We start from the raw sequence: 21,287 nt of genomic DNA, 5'->3' as shown, positions 1-21,287 counted from the left end.
GTCGATTTCTCGCTTTTGATCGCCAATTAAGTCTGAAATTTCAACAATGACATTGCCCAGCATGCGACAACCGGAACCGTTGCAATACGAAACAAGGGAGTCCGCTTCATATATTTCTATATTTCCCTGACGAACATACTCGGTGGAGGTAGTGAATACCTTCTCTATGCGAGTCAGCGGCGCGTTTTTCTCGATCAGGCATTTAAAAACGTCGGTGCACACTTCACTGCCATCTATGTTCATCTTGTGACTCTCCGGATGTTTTCCTCTTTCAAATGGAACGTTGACCGCAATACCGTAATATTTCGGACTCAGTCTTTGGGACACAGATTTGGGATCGTGCCCGAAGATGACCGCACCTTTTAACACAGCCAGATTGGCCTCTGGTGGGTTTATGATAATTCTATTGGGGAAAGAGTCTCTGACTCTTTGTTGAAGTATGGGACAATCAGAAAACCCTCCCACTAACAAAATTGTGTCAATACCGGACACGGACGGGTTTAGAAAGAGCCTCTCCAAATGATTCACTATAGCGTTGATGGGTCCGTCAAACACCAGCTCCCGCAAGAAACCAGACTGAAATCGAATCTTGTTTTCCTTAAAAACTGTTACCTTTTTATGTAAGCCCAGTTCAGAAATCTTTGATTTAACAGAAAAACCCGTCTGTTCTTTATAAATCTTACAAAGTTCTCCCAAATTAGAAAATGTAATATTGTCGTCATGGTTATCCCGACCGATTCCTCGCTTCTTGGATTCAAAACTTCTCTCTAGTTCCAACATGTCAGAGGCGTTGTCTTGTTTAAACTGTTTCATCACCTCAGTCCCAAGCCAGTCAGTCAAAGCGCTGAAGAACATTTTGTCGACATTGGTCCCCCCAATGGCGTCACCTGTGGCGCAGTGCAGCTCCTGAAGAAAACCGCCCGTCATCACTTTATGAGCTGTCACGTCCACTGTCCCTCCTGCAAGAAAACCAATTCGTCATCACTTTACGTGAACCACCCGTCATCACTTTATGTGAACCACCCGTCATCACTTTATGTGAACCACCCATCATCACTTTATGTGAACCACCCGTCATCACTTTATGTGAACCACCCGTCATCCATCTTCGCAAGTCAAGGGTTTTCGGTCCATTCTGCTCCTCACCCTTGGCTTGCGAAGATGTCCATCATCACTGTCCCTGAAAGAATAGTAAAGTCTCGGCATTGTCAAACACTGTCTCCAGAATACCTATCAGTCAAGTCACGACATTGTCAAACACAAGAATACCTATCAGTCAAGTCACGACATTGTCAAACACTGTCTCCAGAATACCTATCAGTCAAGTCACGACATTGTCAAACACAAGAATACCTATCAGTCAAGTCACGACATTGTCAAACACTGTCTCCAGAATACCTATCAGTCAAGTCACGACATTGTCAAACACAAGAATACCTATCAGTCAAGTCACGACATTGTCAAACACAAGAATACCTATCAGTCAAGTCAAAACATTGTCAAACACAAGAATACCTATCAGTCAAGTCAAAACATTGTCAAACACAAGAATACCTATCAGTCAAGTCAAAACATTGTCAAACACAAGAATACCTATCAGTCAAGTCAAAACATTGTCAAACACAAGAATACCTATCAGTCAAGTCACGACATTGTCAAACACAAGAATACCTATCAGTCAAGTCAAAACATTGTCAAACAAAAGAATACCTATCAGTCAAGTCAAAACATTGTCAAACACAAGAATACCTATCAGTCAAGTCAAAACATTGTCAAACACAAGAATACCTATCAGTCAAGTCAAAACATTGTCAAACACAAGAATACCTATCAGTCAAGTCAAAACATTGTCAAACACAAGAATACCTATCAGTCAAGTCAAAACATTGTCAAACACAAGAATACCTATCAGTCAAGTCACGACATTGTCAAACACTGTCTCCAGATATGAGACGCACGTGTCATAACATAGAGTACAACTACCTTGATAATGCTGGTCTTTGACGTTTTTACAGAAATAAAGTCTCAGTTCTCCATGAAAATACGTCATGTTGCATGAACATACACAATTTGCATGATCTCAGAATGATGCCCTTACCCCCACAATCCACCACCACAAACTTTTTCCCTGGCTGGTAAGTGTTGACCTCTAAGTCATCAGTTTTGCTAAGCGCCATCTGCTTACAAAACATGGCAGCTGCTTCCGGTTCTAGTGCCAACATTAACTGGTTACCTTTAATGCCGGCCTGAAAAATTACATAATGCCTTACTCATGATGATAATAATAAACTTTGTGATGCATGAAAAGACAAGAAGCAATGGAGCCCGAATGGCCCAAACGTCGTCCATATGAACGATCGAATGCATGAGGGAGGCAACTGTTTGACTTGTTTTATGAAAGCTAGAATCTGAATTAGGACTAGATGTGTGTACTAATTTCATCTACACAATGTTGACACTTTCTGACTGCGTTTGTAGAAGGTACAAATTAAGATGGTGGTCAGTTTTTGGAACGATTCTACTGACTAAGATGAAAATTCACAAACAATATAATGGTATTTATTACATTTCACCATGCATATAATCACATTTAATATTGCCCGAATTTTCCCTCACACGCACATAACTTGACATTTCACCTCAACAGTCTGAATTCACTAATCACTCTTAAGGACATGCGGGACGATGTGGCCAAAAATAACTCGTCCATGAATATTGTTTCTTTTTTTTCATGAAGCACCATCAGGATGTCCTTTACAATGTGTATAATAAATTTCATGGCCACTTTCTAGGTATACAAGGGAGATAATTAGCTTTGAATTACCCCCCTTTTCGAAAATTGTGAATTTTACAAGATCATTTCGATTTTCACTTCAAAATAATAATTTGATGGAATTTTTATATATATCTTTTACAATAATCTTTAAAATATATGCAAAATATAAAATAAATAATAATAAAATGCTTAAAGGACACATCGCATGTTTTTAAACTTTTTAATTTTTTCAGCAAAATTAATTCATTTCATGCCTAAAACTACTTTACATGTGTTTTAAATGAAACAGTTTGCGTAGTTTTCGAGTTTGAAAGCGATGAAATTCAAATCTTGCGATATGCATATTTTCTTCGATATTTTACGCGCCATTATCTGTGACGTCATATGCGACCTCGCGCGAGAAGATTTGAAAACAGTTGATAGTCATTTCATAAACAGATTAGATTTAATTGACAAACAAACAATTATCACATTAACAGTTTGTAAATAACACTGCATTAGGGTGTTTTGTGCCGTTTAAGGGTGTACTTGCTGTCAGTAGAGAAGATTTGGACTGTGTTTTTTTCAATTTTCGAAGGAAGGTATGAGGGACAAGACGTAAATATTTTTTGTCGGCACAACAACTTTGCCATAAAACCCCCCAGTAAAATTTGTCCCTGTACTTTTTCAAACAAGCACTTGGACAAATACGTAGATAAACTGCGAGAAAATGGTTCTATCGAAGCTACGCAGTTACATATAGGCCTACGGCATATGCTTTCCGTTCTGCTCTCGAATTCAATACACACTCGCACCAACTGACCTTCACCTTGTAACAACATATAGGCAGAACTTTGCTAGCAGTGTCTACCAACTGGTAGTTTTAAAAAAGAAATTTAAAGATAAAAGATAATTGAACTTTCAATTATAAATAATAAAATATAATATTTCCCGACTTTGAATTGAATTATAATGCTTACATTATTTTTAAGGAACGCTATGTGTTTACAACAACAGCACGCCGCGCTCCCACTTCCTAAGTAACAACGTGTTGATAACAAAAAATAATGATTAGGCCTAATAAAATTGCTTTAATAAAATAATTTAAAAGTATTGTGATTTTCATAATAAGTTTGATCATTATTATTATTTTTTCTTTTTCGAAATGCGCCCGTGACAGTAGGCCTAGTTTTCAATGATACATACATGTAATCGTATCATAATTTAAGCCTATCTAACTTCTCCAAAAATAAATTTAATAATAGTTGCACTGTTTATTTTAGAAAAGAAACACCGCTAATTACAGTTGTTTACAGACATGGCATTACCAAATTGTGTTTAGACAGTGATCCGATGTAAACATTATTTACTCGCAAATTTATGCAGATTTCATACTCGCTTTTCTCGCTAAATTTGGGTCGCTATTTGTATGCACTGGTGGCTAAAAGATATAAGACTCGAGAAATTTGTCAACATCGAAATAAATGTTATCCATGGTAAATAAATTAGGCCCCTAAAACCCGAGTTTTTAAAAATATCTAACACTACTTTTACAACAAGTTGATGGACGAAGGTCGCATATGACGTCACTGTACCACGTGACTACCTATCTAATTAACTAGTCTTTTTGAAATCGGGGCTTAGATTTAAGTCCGTATTGTGGCTAATTATCGCAATACTTCAGCGAACGAACTATTACAATTAATTTCTATAAGCATAAGGAAGACAAAATGCATATAATTCTGTATACTTTGAAAACACGAGATGTGTCCTTTAAACATAACCGTATAATAAGAAATTGGGAAAATTTAAGGATTTGGGGTGGAAATTAGTACTCAAAAACAGGGTAATCCAGATACTAAATGAAGCACTGCTCAAAAATCTGTCAATGAATTTTTTTGCAAACACTGCAATTAAAAGCTATTCATACAATGAATTTTTTTGCAAACACTGCAATTAAAAGCTATTCATACCATGAATTTTTTTGCAAACACTGCAATTAAAAGCTATTCATATATTTAATTTCCTATAGAAATATGACGGGGTGATTTGAGGTAGGCGTCCTTGAAGTTATTCATTGATATGTTCACTTGGGGTTAGGGTTGGCGGAATATTTTTTAAATAATAACTTTCAAACTTATATTCTTTTCATCTACAACTACTGTTAAAAGTAACAAGATGTATTGTGAGCAATGCTCACTAACAATACCCCCCGCTTACCCCAATCTCCCAAAGGGTGTTGTTAAAAGGTATAAATTGTGTAAAAATATGGTATGCCTTTGTAGAAGAAAATGGAAGATATAGTCCGAACACAAATCCATGGCATAAACCTTTAATTTTGATCTTGATATCAAAGGCAGCCTAATTCTTTGTGCCTGTTTTGGAATACATTATTAGAAACTATATTTGTTTTGAACCTATTGAAATATTTATAATTTTCATGGTCATGGAACTAAAATTGAGTTAATGAAAGCAAATTAAAATTCTTATCTTTTTTAAATATACATGAACATATATTATACATGACTTTGGATAAAACGTCTAGCTCAACAATTCGTCTTCCTTCAAACCACGGGGTTAGATCTAGTTAACTTCAATATAAGCTACTACTTCGTTTACAAGATCAACAGTACTTCCGCGGCCAGGAGAGCTAGTGTCGCTGGACTCGATCGTCTCCATGCTATTTATCAAGGAATTTATGTGTTGCACACGTTGTGACTTTGCACTTTTTTCTTTTTCACACGTCTGCTTCTCGCATACTTTCTGACGTGTATCATTAGTTACCATTTTCGCAGCAGTGTTTCGTAAAGTTAGTAAAAATAATTTGTAATATACAATAGTTTGAGAGATAAAGCGTATTTAGATTTACATGAAAATGCTTGAGAAAATTAAACATTCCTAGCATGGACGTTAATATTTGACCAAAAGTATCGATCTTCGGCATATGGGGTGGGGTGGGGTATTTTTCGCAAACAATGATCGATTATAATTTAAGCACCTGAATAGTTCGTACGTTTCCCAAGCAAGATTCGGTAGAAATGTGTGTCCAGTTCTAGTTTCACATTACTATAGTAAATATCAACAAACGATCATCCTCTTACACTTGCACCGAGTCATTGTTTACGTACGATTGACTTTCCTTTTGTAAATGCCTAGATTCAAATTGCATGTACATGTAGGAGCAATGTCGGTTACTTATAGGCTATACTATCAAAATTACTGTGGCGCATACTATATATATAATATACACAATGTAGATGTGTATTTGAAAAGGGAGATTTGTAATCAATATAAAATAGAAATAAAAATTATCATTTGACAAGAATTCAATCAACAGATTTACACTTGACAGCGGTATAGCAAATTATGACAAAATATGACGACATTTTCCCCGCGGTACAACGTCGTGACGTACTTTTTTATTGTGACGTCATATAGTATATCTGTAGAGCATTGTGATTTTTGTCGGGAAGCTTTTAATGCCTCGTTCACACGGATGAGCATTAAATTTTACTTCGCATTAAATTTGATGCGAAGCAAAATAATGCGCATTAAATTAATGCGCATTAAATTCGTATGCATCTCTAAATTAAAGGGTGCGGGAAATGAATTAAAGGATTGACTATATTATTATTTTTATAGATATTTTAAAAAGAATTTAAAAAAAACAAAAAACAAACAAACAACCCCGGAACGTCCGCGTCCCTTTCACCATTCTGCTGACTACTGTTGTGACGTAATTTTTAATTACTAATACGTATAAGTCTACTATGACGTCATATAGTATAAAAAGAATTTTTAAAACAATGAGCGGCATATTTGTTAATGTAAAATAAGAGAATATTACATGTATCACTATTTTAAAACATTTTTGTTTTATTTAAAAGCAATTCCTTCCTTATATATTAATCTGTATGCAGAGCACATATTTACGTCTGACATTATCTAATGACATGCTGTGTGTACATGTTTTTTAGTGAATATTATCATTTTGATTAGTTTTTCGCACAAATCTAAAATTAATATATATAGCTGACCACGGGTATGATGCATGTGACCCAGATATGCCATTACGCATGCGTGTACATTTAATGCGAATTAGCTTCGCTTAGCGTTCACACGGAGCTAATGCGAAGTAAATTTAATTCGCATTAAATCGCGACGTCAATTTTAATTCGAAGTAAACTAATGCGCATTAAAATCTCCGTGTGAACGCGGTTCAGATTTAATTCGCATTAACTTAGGTTTAATGCGAATTAAATTCTTCGTGTGAACGAGGAATAAAACTACGCTGCGTCCGGTTCTAAATTTATAATAAATTCGCAATCATCACGTGATCATCGTCCCGCATTCATATCCTTAATTACGTACCGGTTATAACTTCTTTGTCTGATGTTTGTAGTTTACGAGAACTGTACGAGTCAAATTTAGCATTCAAATGTGAATCTTCAGATATATTTACCATGGATTATTATAGTGTCAAGTCCTCACTAGCTCCAATGGTACAAAGCAATATAATATCTACACTGATCTCTAAAAGGCTCAATATATAGCTTGCAATCTAAGCCTGAACAAATTAAAAATCATACATAGGCTTGACCCTCACAGTGGAATTCAAACTGTTTTTAGTGAGTTTGTGTTTGGTTCAAAGAAACCCAGAATTATAAAGCCTCAGAAAATCATCCGCAAATTAAAGTTGTTTAATATTTGAACTCTTCTTCATAAGTACTTTCAAGAAACAAAATTATTTGTACATGAGCTGTAGTTGCTGGAATCTACATGAATTGTATGTTACACTATATTTACTTTTTCTATAAGTATGTATGTATTTTTATGTATGATATGATTGATAGCCAAAAAAAAAATCAAAGGCCTGAAGGGCCACAATGGCGTCGTGCTAAGAAAGAAAAGATTATAATGAAACTATGTACTGTCCAGTTTATCAATGCTTCATCCCTTATTGTATGTACACAGAGTAGATATAGCTTTATATAAATCTCAATGGAGAGTCTTCTACCTGTGAATATTTTGATGCCATTGACTACAGTCACACCTTGTTATTGCAAATTCAACAGGACTGAAATTAAATTTGAGACATCCAAGGATTTGCGATAACAAGGATAACACACACACAAAAAAGAAGTGGTTTGGACTGGCAACTCTATTTACATATTCCCGATAACGAAGATTAGCTGTACATGTATTAAAAACACACATACAGCTTTGAATTCAAGCAATACCAAGAATATTTATCCTTCATACAGGAATAATGCTTCTAATACATCTGTACAGTAGCTCTTTTCACAAAAAAATTCAATTACAGATATATTTTTTTACAATTCCATTCATTTCTTCAGAATATTTTTCAAAGGATTATTTACAATATCTAATGTTATTAAATAATGAAGATTTTTGTGATCAACCATTGCTCTCAATTATTCACACATCTTTGCTAGCCAAGGGAGTACTCTACAATCCTTGGCACAGATGTAATTCACAAAGAACTGAAAATTTGTGCATTAAGATATTTAGTGAAAAAGTCAACTGTTGTGAGAACTCTCCTTTTAATAGTTGTAAAGGGCAGCATTGCATGTACTTGTTGATAACATAATAAAAACAAGAAATAAGTTTTAAACCAAAATTTTAATAAGAAATATGTGCAACAATGTAAACAACTATGGACCATTTGTAGTATATATCACTGCTAGCATCTCAAGAGATGAAAATCTAGTCAGATTAAAAAAAATATTTGTTGATTCAGTAACTTTTACCTCCACAAAAACCTTTACTTGAAAGCCTTATAATAATGAATGCTTCCGTGCTTGGTTTGTTTACAATAACATTAACACGTGCCAGTGTTTATATACCGAGTTGACAAATGATTTGCAAACCTACAGATACGTTAATACCCTACTGAGAATGCTATGTAGTCAAATAAACATTACCTACCCTAAAATATAATGACCATAAATAATCCGCGATACACTATTTCTCAGTTTAAATTTCGCCAACAGCACGCAATGTTTACAAACAAAACCCACGCTATCTTTCGTCTAGACACGCTATCGTTTCAGACATCACGTGACTTTGCAAATGTAGTTCGCATTGAAATTGGAATTTTTATTTGATTTGTTTTTATTTTTTGTGAAAGTTTTTATATGTTAAAGTAAATCAATGTGATAATTTTCATTTGTTTCTCATTAACAACTTTAAAATGTCGTAAATCATTAAACAGTACAGATATTCATACGCCATTACAAAAAGCGCGGGATTTTTCCGCGGAAGCATCGATAGTCTGACACCTTCGGTCGCGTAAACTTTTCAGCTGATTCAGTCGTACACGCTGACTAGATGCCGTTCGAGCAAAGCTCGACGCCATAAAAAAGGAAAAGAAAAATAACGCACGCACGCAAAATTGTGAGAAAAAGGAAGGGGGGTGCCCCCCCCCCCCTCCTCGTGTTCTAATTGTCTGGTAGGACAAAATTTTCAGTATGTTTTACGCCTATATATATTGTTATATTCTGTTAATCTTGATTTTAAGACTGTATTTGCTGTTACAATTTACTATTTTTAAAGTGTGCAAAGAATAATTGTAAAACTTAAATTTAAAAATGGGGGGTTTACGTATTCAAGAGAGCATTTTGTAAAATATCTCTAGTCAACTATGGTAAAATGTGGTTTTTTGTTAACCTTAGATATAATTCTAAATATTTTTAAAGAAAAACTGGCATGTAAACATTTTAGATTTTGAGAATGTTTCAAAATTGCGATATTCTGTGATTTTTTTCTGAAGGATGTGAGCAGATTAAACAGCAATTGTGTATGTTTTCAATTGAATATCTTTAAAAATTCTCTCAGTAAATGAATATCTATTCGTTTTTATATATTATAGCTTAATATGATGTGCTTTGGTACATAAATTAATAAAACATGAGATCATGCATCCTTGTGTTCAAATTTGGCTTTTGCATTTGGGGGTATATGTGCTCTGTAGCACATAGTATAAAAATAAACCTGCAAAGGTATGTCTAATATGGGTTTTTTAGTTAGTTTATGAGTTGTTAAAGTTATTTAAATGAAAAAATATTTTGATTGACAGAAATTTCTAATAGTATTTACCTACCTTAACACTCACAAACCCCGTGGACTGAAACTGTCCACGCGCTCTCTTTCATGCATTTTCACTGATTACACACACACTCAATAGTCTGTCACTGTTCACGAAATTTTATACACACTCAATAGTCTGTCACTGCTCACGAACTCTCACTGCTTACACACACACTCAATAGTCGGTAACTGCTCACGAACTATCACTGCTTACACACACACTCAATAGTCGGTAACTGCTCACGAACTCTCACTGCTTACACACACACTCAATAGTCGGTAACTGCTCATGAACTCTCACTGCTTACACACACACACTCAATAGTCGGTAACTGCTCACGAACTCTCACTGCTTACACACACACTCAATAGTCTGTCACTGCTCACGAACTCTCACTGCTTACACACACACTCAATAGTCTGTCACTGCTCATGAACTCTCACTGCTTACACACACACTCAATAGTCGGTAACTGTTCACGAACTCTCACTGCTTACACACACACTCAATAGTCTGTCACTGCTCACGAACTCTCACTGCTTACACACACTCAATAGTCGGTAACTGCTCATGAACTCTCACTGCTTACACACACACTCAATAGTCGGTAACTGCTCATGAACTCTCACTGCTTACACACACTCAATAGTCAGTAACTGTTCACGAACTCTCACTGCTTACACACACACTCAATAGTCTGTCACTGCTCATGAACTCTTACACACACTCAATAGTCTGTCACTGCTCACGAACTCTCACTGCTTACACACACACTCAATAGTCTGTCACTGTTCACGAACTCTCACTGCTTACACACACACTCAATAGTCTGTCACTGCTCATGAACTCTTACACACTCAATAGTCTGTCACTGCTCACGAACTTTTAGAAGCTTACGTACACTGAACGGTCTGTCATTGCTCACGCGCTGTTAGCTGCTTCTTTTCTCCACTAACCTGTTCAGCAGCTGCTCTCATAAACTGCTTGGCCTCGTTTGACCAGATGGCAGGAACGGTGAGGATCCAGCGAATGTCGTCAGCCCATGAGGTTTGCTGTGAGGATTTCCCGCTTTCGTCTTTGGTCTCGAGTCGCTTTGCTAAAGTTTTGTCTAAGTGGTCCTTCAAGAAGCGTATCGCTTCCGAGAAAACTCTGACTGCAGGCATTTTATTCCCATTCTCAGCAGTAAGCTGCATATCTTTTGTGATTTTTTTACTCTGTCAGAAATCAAAATGAGTAAAAAATAAATTAAATAAAATAAACGAGTCAGATTCATGATCACAGTGTCACTTAAGTAAAACTGCGACAGAAAATGAAAACCAGAAGTGTTCCATGGTAATGGCACAGCGTGTGCATTTTTCACACTTAGAGAATTTTAATTGTTGGTTTTTGTGATCAAAATTGATAATTCGTCACTATAATGTTTCAACGTTCTGAAAAAAAAAAAGGTTTCTTACTAAGTCAAAAGATTTTATAAGGAGTCATGACGCAGCATCTGGTCATTAAGAACTTTCGTGCTTTCTATATCGTTATGACCTGGATCAAATATTTCTATGCCGGACATTGAACAAAAACTATACATGAGAGGATGCGTTATCAAGCGCTCGCAGCGCACGGAACTCTGGGTAGAAAATGGGAAGCCTCTACCAAAACTACATCGTCGGAACCCACGGGTTTTCTCTCCGTTAAAGTGCACACTGAATGCAGTTGAACGGAGAGAAACCCATGGGTTCCGACGAATGCCAAAACTGACTGTCACGGCAGTCTAAAGATTAAGGTGTTCTCTTCGCATGCAATCGGGACGCTCGCTTTTGCGGTGGCTGCATCAAGCATGAGACGTCCAACATCTAGGTAATGACTTCGACGACAAGCACTCAGCACTTAAAAAGAGGTCACGGCAGGCGTTGGTTCATTTTAAAACAAAAACCTCAATGATCCGGCCTTGGACGCCATGCATTAAAAAAATTAAATGGGGGGAAAAGGTTTAAAAAAAAAAAAAAAAAGGAGAAAAAAAAAAAAAAAGAATGCGGCACTATGTATCCAAGTATGAGGGTGTTGCTAAAACGCGGCGAGAAAACGGAACATAAGTTAGATAAACTGATTAATGTCGCTAACATAACACCAAAGATTAAAAAAAAATGCTTTATTTCAATCAAAATTTTGTGAATTTGTTTACAAGTGGAAAAACAATTTATCTTAAAATTCTGCACCATACATACATATTACATACATACATATTTTATTTTCCAATCAAGGGCCCTCAAGGGGCAGCATGATAATACATACAAATAATGTACATAATTATATACAAGTAAAGAAAGAAGTGATTACATAAGTTATATACAAATACAGTGTCATATATTGTTCAAAATAAATTTTCCAGTTATATTTAGAATGGATAGCTCTTCAGAACATAGTATGTAAATGAATTTTTGTTCATCATTGAGTTTGGTAAAAAATTTAACTGTTTTTTCCATAGCACCACAAAAAAAATTTCTTTCATCAGCAAACTTTTCACATTTAATCAAAAAATGAATCTCATCACCTAATAAACCGGAGTTGCATTTGTTACATATTCGTTCATTCCTAGTAATACCAGAATATCTACCAACTTCAATCATTAATTTATGAGCTAATATCCGTAACTTACAAATAGATCTTCTAATATCAAAATTTTTAATTTTATTAAGATAGTTCTCAAAACCAAAGTGCTCCTTAAGTTTAAAATAAGTGCACAGTTTCCCATCAATTAATTTATATCGATTATTGTACCAGGTTTCAGTGTATTTATCTCAGAGTAATTTCTTTACAATTTTCTTAAATCTATACTGACTAAAATCTCTTAACGGATATCCAATTTTAACATATTCTAAAGCTTTTTCTACTAGTGAGTACCATGACAGTTTGTTGAAATGTAAAGATTTACTACATAGATAAGCATCCTTAAGTAGTTTAAATTCATTTTGGTTTTCAAGCCTGTACCAATAACAAATGATTGATTTCAAAATATCATGATGTAGAGGAAATCTCCCCAATTCTGATAGTGCAGCAAAATTTGTACTTTTCTTATGTATACATTTAGAATATTTATGATGAAGCTTCTCACAGTGAAGTGATTTAAAAAGTTTGTCTGGATCAAATGGTGATGATTTTAATTTATTCCATGAACCTATGTATCCACTCCATATTTCAGAATTATATAATAAAATTGGTTTTATTGTGTGGTCAAAGAGATGAGTACTTGTTTTAATTCCTGGTGCTAAACATTAAAAGTCTTTTTTCAATTTATAAAATCCTTTGAGGCCTGTGTTACATAGTTCAGATTTAGTGGTACTAAAACTACGCAGAAAAAAAGGTACCCAAGTATTTATAATAAGGTGTACTTTAATTAAGCTAAGCTAAACGTTTGTATAAGAGTCACAAACCATTTTACAAGAATCTTGTAAATCCGGCATAGACAGAAGTGTTAGTAGCGACGCCTATTGGTAGAGAATGGTTGGTTGATGGACATTGTTTAACGTACCTCTCGAGAATTTTTCACTCATGAGGAGACGTCACCACTGCCGATGAAGGGCTGTAAAACCTAAGCCTATGTTCAGCGCTTCGACCTTTGAACAGGGATGAAACTTTATAGATCGTGCCACAGCTGATGTGACACGGGGCCTCAGTTTTGCGGTTTCATCCGAAGGACCGCCCCATTTAGTCGCCTCTTACGACAAGCAAGGGGGTACTGAGAACCTATTCTAACCCGGATGGAAAGAATACAGAGTTTATAACACACACCCCACCCCCGCCCGCTCTCTCGTGGCAAAACAAATATGTATTTACACATTATACAGTATATGTGTGTACTTAGAAAAGAGAGTGTGTGAAACAACGATAATTCATCATTTTATTCTACAGCCAACAAACTCAGCATTAAGATTGTGTTTGATTTATGTTTTAATCATCAGAGACTCAGTGGCTGCAGCACTCCAATCCTAAATAGGCGAGAACTTTTTGGCAATTTATTTCTAATCTAAATACTGGAATCTTATTATTTAGATTAATAATGAGATGTTGACCTTTAAATTCCATTCAAACATAAAACGAGGGTCATACAAACTTTCACCTTTACATTTTTATACACACCGTACGCGTAATCGTTCGTTTTAAAATTTTATGTGATACATAAATGTATATTATACCAGGCGTAGAACTAAATTCAAATTTAAGTTCAATTATCTTAAAAATATTTAGTTCGATTATCTAAAAGCAAGTTCGATTTGAATTTTTTTTTTTTAAATATAATTTTGTTAAAAAAAAATCTGTCACAATCGGATTGGGGGATGTCAGGGGGAAAACCAGGCGCTTGCTTGATATTTTTCATAACACGTTATAAGGATTTTAAAATACATGTGCATTACTATATGAAACAGATGACTTCCCGTTTTCTCTGTAATTTCTGCTTCCTTTGAAATCCCGACCTCCTCATAACAATTTTCCGTTCAGCGTTTTAAAAACATCTCCTGTACTAGTTTTAAAATATATATAATGTATACAAAATATTGTGAAATTCAATATCTCGGTCAGTGTTTCTGTAACGACGAGGTACATGGGAGAGAGAGAGAGAGAGAGACAGAGACAGAGACAGAGAGACAGACAGACGGAGAAGATCTAACCTACCCTCGGTCTACCTCCTTGTGACATTGTCCTGAACAAAGTCATTTTAAATCTCCGGAAATAAAACCAATTTCGATGACTTTCCTTTGGCTCGTCATCGTCACTTTCGCTATTTTCATCATCCTCTTCTTCAGACGCCAACGAAGCATATTTTTTCTCGGCAGCATATCCAAAGGAATGAAATCGCTGGTGTTCGTCAAACAAAATGGACGTGGGGGTCTTAAAGGTCCCGTCCCCTCCATTCTCCCATTGTTCGTTAGTGTACACTTTGAGAGGATCTTTCCTAAAGTCACTCAGAAAAGAAAATGCGTATCCACTGTAAGTCGTACCGAAGTCGATGGCGGCCACTACCATGAACTTCTTCTTCGATCCCGCCATCGAGGTATCTAGCTGTCAGTTCCCCGAACTCAAGAGCTGAGCTAGATATAGATCTACTTTCGTTTTGAGCCTTTACAGATTTAGATACGGAAGCCCATTTAAGATCTTGCTAAAACGAAACGGAAGACGGAGCGGAACCGAACACGGATATTTTATGCAATAATATTTTCAATCTGATTAAAATCAGCTCCTCGATCCGCTCCTTTATTTCTTTTGATTTGTCGCCTCGAGTAGCGACAAATCAAAAGAAATAAAGGAGCGGATCGAGGAGCTGATTTTAATCAGATTGGGATATTTTATGCAATAATGTTATGAGAAGGTCAGAATTTTGTAAAATCATAAAGCTTCTTGTGAACAAGGGAAGCAGAAATTACTTAGAAAACAGGAAGTCATCCCCAGAATCCACCATTCATGACTCCTCAAATTATAGAGGAATAACAATAACTTCTTGGTTATCCAAAGTATTTAATAGCATACTGAATACCAGGTTACAAAATTACTTGGACCCCAACAATATTATCAATAAGGTTCAAACTGGCTTTCAACCAAAAGCCAGAACTAGTGACCACATGTTTGTACTTAGAACCCTAATTCAAAAATATACAAATAATAGATCCAAACTGTATGTTTGCTTCATTGATTTTTCTAAAGCCTTTGACACTTTTTTTACACTCTGCCTTATTACACAGGTTGCACCAGCTAGACATAATAGGGCCTTTTTATCACAGGCACCTGAAGTATGGATATTACTACCCCCCCCCCCTTTCATAAGTTGTTTTTTTTTTTTAAATGTATGAATTCCCAGTCTATCTCATCCCTCTTTCGATTCATGTAATCGTTTTACGCTTTTTGTAAGCTTTAGAGATTGGCCTTCTACTATTATACCGGTAGAATGCCAATCTCTAAAGCTTACAAAAAGCGTGAAACGATTACATGAATCGAAAGAGGGATGGGATAGACTGGGAATTCATACATTTCAGAGAAATTATTGCCACCAAAAAAATTATGAAAAGTGGGGGGGGGGGGGGGGGGGGTAGTAATATCCATACTTCAGGTGCCTGTGCTTTTTATAAGGTCATTAAGAATATGTACAGGACAAACTCAATGTCCGTAAAACTTCAAAACAAACTTACCAGTGGGACAAGGAGATAACTTAAGCCCAAATCTCTTTATAATACTAATCAATGGTCTACCATCTTTATTTAATGATAATGATGATCCGGTTAAATTAGGCGACATTTCCCTAAATTGTCTATTGTATGCTGATGATTTAGTATTAATTTCTAAAACTGAAAGAGGACTTCAGCAGTGTATAAATAAGCTTGAAAGCTACTGTAAAAAAAAAATATTGCCTGTCTGTCAATCTCAAGAAGACAAAAATTATTATATTTGTATTCTTTGTATGCCCTCTGGGCCCAAAATTGGAAATGAGTTACTTATACTTACTTACTTATTGATGCCTCATACTAATGCATTATTATGTATCTTTAAACGGTGGATTTTTGCGTATTATTTTGCATACTAAGTTTAAATAAAATATTAAGCAAGCGCCTGTTGGTACCATCCGGCTTTGTCCCCCCCCCCCCCCCCCCCCCCCCCCCCCCCCCCACCCACCCCGATTATGACAGTGTGTTGTTTCACAAATGAAGAAGAAAAAAATATAAAACTTGAATTATAATTGAACTCCTTTAAATATTTATTACTTTATTCTAGCTGCTACCTTACAAAAAACACGTTTGGTCGCCTTGGCACGTTCGGTCGCCGGGCGATGATACGTGCTGCACGTTTGGTCGCCGACGACCATTCGTGTTGCACGTTTCGTCGCCCGGCGACCGAATGTGTCGTGAGGGTGGACACGAATGGCCGTCAATTTTAGGCCATACCCGAGCACGAATGGTCACACCCTGGCCACCCAAGCCCCCTGTCCCAAACCCCAATTTTGCTTTTGTTTTGCAAAAAGGGTGTGTGTTCGTTCGTTCGTGTCTGTGTGTATTTGGGTGATGGTGTGAGTGTGCGCGCGCGTGTATGTGTGCATGCATGTACGTATTAGTGCATGTGTGCATATATGTGCGTGCGGATGAGTGTGCATTCATGTGTAATAAAGTTTGTTTTGCAATACACACGCACACACGTGCACACATTTGTGACATAAGTACGATACAAAAAACTTGAGCATTTCTGGATGGATTTTTTTTTCCATTATTTTTCAGCAAACATTCTGTAAATAGTTCATGGTATATCTTCATAATATACATGTAATATAGAATTACAGAATGTTTTAGTTATTTCAGAGAGAGAGAGAGAGAGAGAGCTATGAAAAAATTTTGTTCCATCTGTTCCAAAAGGCATCAAATATTTCAATATCACCATTTTTATAAGAAATAAATTTTTGTGTTTCATAGTGTAACTTTGAAAATTATACATGTATTGCAAAACGCACTCCCAAATTCTTCTCTGTACACCTTGCTGTATAAATATAATAACAAAGGATGAGAATATTTTGTTTACCCTTGTTTTTCTCAAGGATACCTACAATAATTAAAAGACTTTTTTGTAAAGACTAGTTGACAATTTGTTCTGAATGCAATTTGATGTGAATTTATTTTGCAAACACAGGAGTCGCAACATTTTAGCAACACAATACTCTTACATACCATCTTTATGGCACGCCGTTTTTACATTTATTCCTCTTCAAAGATATCTCATAAATCTTATAAGACATCTTATAAAAGATATAAAATATCCTAATATGTTTTTATACGAGATATCTTATATAGTATACAATACATCTCATAAACTTTATAGCACCTTCCGGAAGACATGGACTTGTTTTGCTCAGATAATTTACATGTACGAAAGCCTAGTGGGGTTTTAAGGACACAGATACACAAAAGATAATTTACATGTACGAAAGCCTAGTGGGGTTTTAAGGACACAGATACACAAAAGATAATTTACATGTACGAAAGCCTAGTGGGGTTTTAAGGACACAGATACACAAAAGATAATTTACATGTACGGAAGCCTAGTGGGGTTTTAAGGACACAGATACACAAAAGATAATTTACATGTACGAAAGCCTAATGGGGTTTTAAGGACACAGATACACAAAAGATAATTTACATGTACGAAAGCCTAGTGGGGTTTTAAGGACACAGATACACAAAAGATAATTTACATGTACGAAAGCCTAGTGGGGTTTTAAGGACACAGATACACAAAAGATAATTTACATGTACGGAAGCCTAGTGGGGTTTTAAGGACACAGATACACAAAAGATAATTTACATGTACGAAAGCCTAGTGGGGTTTTAAGGACACAGATACACAAAAGATAATTTACATGTACGAAAGCCTAGTGGGGTTTTAAGGACACAGATACACAAAAGATAATTTACATGTACGGAAGCCTAGTGGGGTTTTAAGGACACAGATACACAAAAGATAATTTACATGTACGAAAGCCTAGTGGGGTTTTAAGGACACAGATACACAAAAGATAATTTACATGTACGAAAGCCTAGTGGGGTTTTAAGGACACAAATACACAAAAGATAATTTACATGTACGAAAGCCTAGTGGGGTTTTAAGGACACAGATACACAAAAGATAATTTACATGTACGGAAGCCTAGTGGGGTTTTAAGGACACAGATACACAAAAGATAATTTACATGTACGGAAGCCTAGTGGGGTTTTAAGGACAGATACACAAAGAGTATGCAAGTCGCATGATAACAAGGAAAAAAATTCGTCATTACGAGTTAAAGTCGCCACAGGAACTTATGGAACCCCATTTGTGATAACGAATTGGTACATAATTTGTGGTAAACGAAATAATAAATTAGATTAAATAGTTTGAAATCACAATTTTTTGGATTCGTTACACAGGCACTTGTTTCTGTAAATGACTTATGACCTCTGTACACTAATAACAACACGTGTTGTTATTAGTATACTGAGGTCATAAGTCATTTACAGAAACAAGTGCCTGCGATTCGTTAACTGGTATTCTAATTCGTTAAAGTGAATTAATACAATCAGTGAAAACGAGTAGTTGAATAAAAGCAAATGTTGCTCCTTCCAAAACTAAAATGTTGCCTTACCTTTCAAACGTCCGACCCAACAGTGTCCACCCAGTGCGTGGATTCTCTCCCTTTAACGCTCACCTCGGTATCGTTGTTTTTTCGTCCGTTTGATATGCATATCTATTTGCTTTTATTTGTTAGTACAAATAAATAAAATAATAACGGTATTTTAATTCCTTAGTTCAAATTTGATTCGTTATTTCAAATTTGATCTGTTACAACGAATTAAGATTGAAATAACGAATTGAATTTGAAATCACGTAATTTCAAATTGAAAAAATATTTTTGATAGGTGCTACACGAGCTTCCGCACATCATGAAACGTTTAAATTCGTTATGACGGATTGAATTCCTTAGTAACTCATTCTGATGTTCCGCTAAGGTACATCGATAGACCTGTCAGAATTACATGTAGATGAGGCACGTCATTGTTTGCGTGCATGAAGTCCTACTTTTAGAGCCCAGTGGGGATCCGGATTAGAATAGGTCCTCAGTACCTTTTGCTTGTTGCAAGAGGCGATTAAATGGGGCGGATGAGACCGCAAAATCTGAGGCCGCGTGTCACACAGGCACTCGACGATTCAAATATCTATAATTTTAAACAAGAGGCCCATGGGCCACATCGCTCACCTGAGTCACCTTGGTCCATATCAGAAGACTTTCTATATATATTTGCATGTAAAACCGTAGTCCTTATCATGGCCCCAATCTACCCCTGGAGGCCATAGTTTTCGCAAACTTGAATCTACACTATGTCAGAAATTTTTCTTGTAAATGTGAACTTCTTTGGCCCAATGGTTCACGAGAAGAAGATGTTTGAAGATTTTTCTTATATATTTGTATGTAAAACTTTGATCCCCTATTGTGGCCCCATCCTACAACAGGGGGCCATGATTTGAACAAACTTAGCTCTGCTCTATGTTAGGAAGCTGTTCATGTGAATATCAGCTTTTCAGACTCAGTGGTTCTTGAGAAGAAGATTCTAAAAGAATGTCCCTATATATTTGTATGAAAAACTTTGATCCCCCCTTGTAGCCCCATCCTACCCCAGGGGCCATGATTTGAACAAACTTGAATCTGCACTATGTCAGAAAGCTTTCATGTAAATATGAGCTTTTCTGGCTTAGTGGTTCTTGAGAAGAAGATATTTAAAGATTTTTCATATATATTTGTATGTAAAACTTTGATCCCCTATTGTGGCCCCATCTGACCCCCAGGGGCCAGGATTTTAACAATTTAGAATCTGTACTATATATCAGAAAGCTTTCATATAAATCTCAGCTTTTCTGGCTCAGTGGTTCTGGGAAGAAGATTTTTAAAGATTTTTTCTATATATTTGTATGTAAAACTTTGACCCCCTATTGTGGCCCCATCCGACCCCCGGGGGCCATGATCTTAGCAATTTATAATCTGCACTATATCAGGAAGCTTTCATATAAATCTCAGCTTTTCTGGTTCAGTGGTTCTTGAGAAGAAGATTTTAAAAGATTATTCCTATAAATTTGTATGTAAAACTTTGATGCCCCCCTTGAGGCCCCATTCAATCTCCGGGGTCCATGATTTTAACGAACTTGAATCTGCACTATATCAAAAAAAAAAACAAAAAAAAACCAAAAAAAACAACAACTTTGACCCCCTATTGTGGCCCCATCCGACCCCTGGGGGCCATGATTTTAACAATTTAGAATCTGCATTATATAAGGAAGCTATTCAGCTATTCTGGCTCAGTGGTTCTTGAGAAGAAGATTTTTAAAGATTTTCCCTATATATTTGTATGTAAAACTTTGATCCCCTATTGTGGCCCCATCCTACCCCCGGGGGGGCATGATTTTAACAATTTAGAATTTGCATTATATAAGGAAGCTTTCATATAAATCTCAGCTTTTCTGGCTCAGTGGTTCTTGAGAAGAAGATTTTTAAAGATTTTCCCTATATATTTGTATGTAAAATTTTGACCCCCTATTGTGGCCCCATCCGACCCCCGGGGGCCATGATTTTAACAATTTAGAATTTGCATTATATAAGGAAGCTTTCATATAAATCTCAGCTTTTCTGGCTCAGTGGTTCTTGAGAAGAAGATTTTTAAAGATTTTCCCTATATATTTGTATGTAAAACTTTGATCCCCTATTGTGGCCCCATCCGACCCCCGGGGGCCATGATTTTAACAATTTAGAATCTGCACTACCTAATAAAGCTTATCTATAAATTTCATCTTTTCTGGCCCAGTGGTTCTTGAGAAGATTTTTTAATGACCCTACCCTATTTTTACCTTTTCTTGATTATCTCCCCTTGGAAG

General features: G+C 36.0%; 1 protein-coding gene across 1 annotated transcript in view; it reads right to left on the bottom strand.

Moving 5' to 3' along the window:
* The window catches only part of LOC125658620 (heat shock 70 kDa protein 12A-like), a 15,330-nt gene extending 244 nt beyond the window's left edge, over positions 1 to 15,086 (bottom strand). Inside the window, exons 1-4 of the mRNA XM_048889927.2 lie at positions 14,529 to 15,086; positions 10,823 to 11,080; positions 2,099 to 2,246; positions 1 to 959 (exon numbers count right to left, since the gene is read on the bottom strand). The exon at positions 1 to 959 is cut by the window's left edge and continues 244 nt beyond it. Of these exons, the coding sequence (XP_048745884.1) occupies positions 1 to 959; positions 2,099 to 2,246; positions 10,823 to 11,080; positions 14,529 to 14,903 (1,740 nt within the window). The 5' untranslated portion in view covers positions 14,904 to 15,086. The remainder of the gene's footprint in view (positions 960 to 2,098; positions 2,247 to 10,822; positions 11,081 to 14,528) is intronic.
* Between the last annotated feature and the right edge of the window lie 6,201 nt (positions 15,087 to 21,287).

Source organism: Ostrea edulis, chromosome 9 (genome assembly GCF_947568905.1).
Source record: "Ostrea edulis chromosome 9, xbOstEdul1.1, whole genome shotgun sequence".
In the NCBI taxonomy this organism is placed as follows: domain Eukaryota; kingdom Metazoa; phylum Mollusca; class Bivalvia; order Ostreida; family Ostreidae; genus Ostrea; species Ostrea edulis.
The sequence above is the reverse complement of the archived record's forward strand: the minus strand, read 5'-3'. Positions and strand labels throughout refer to the sequence as shown.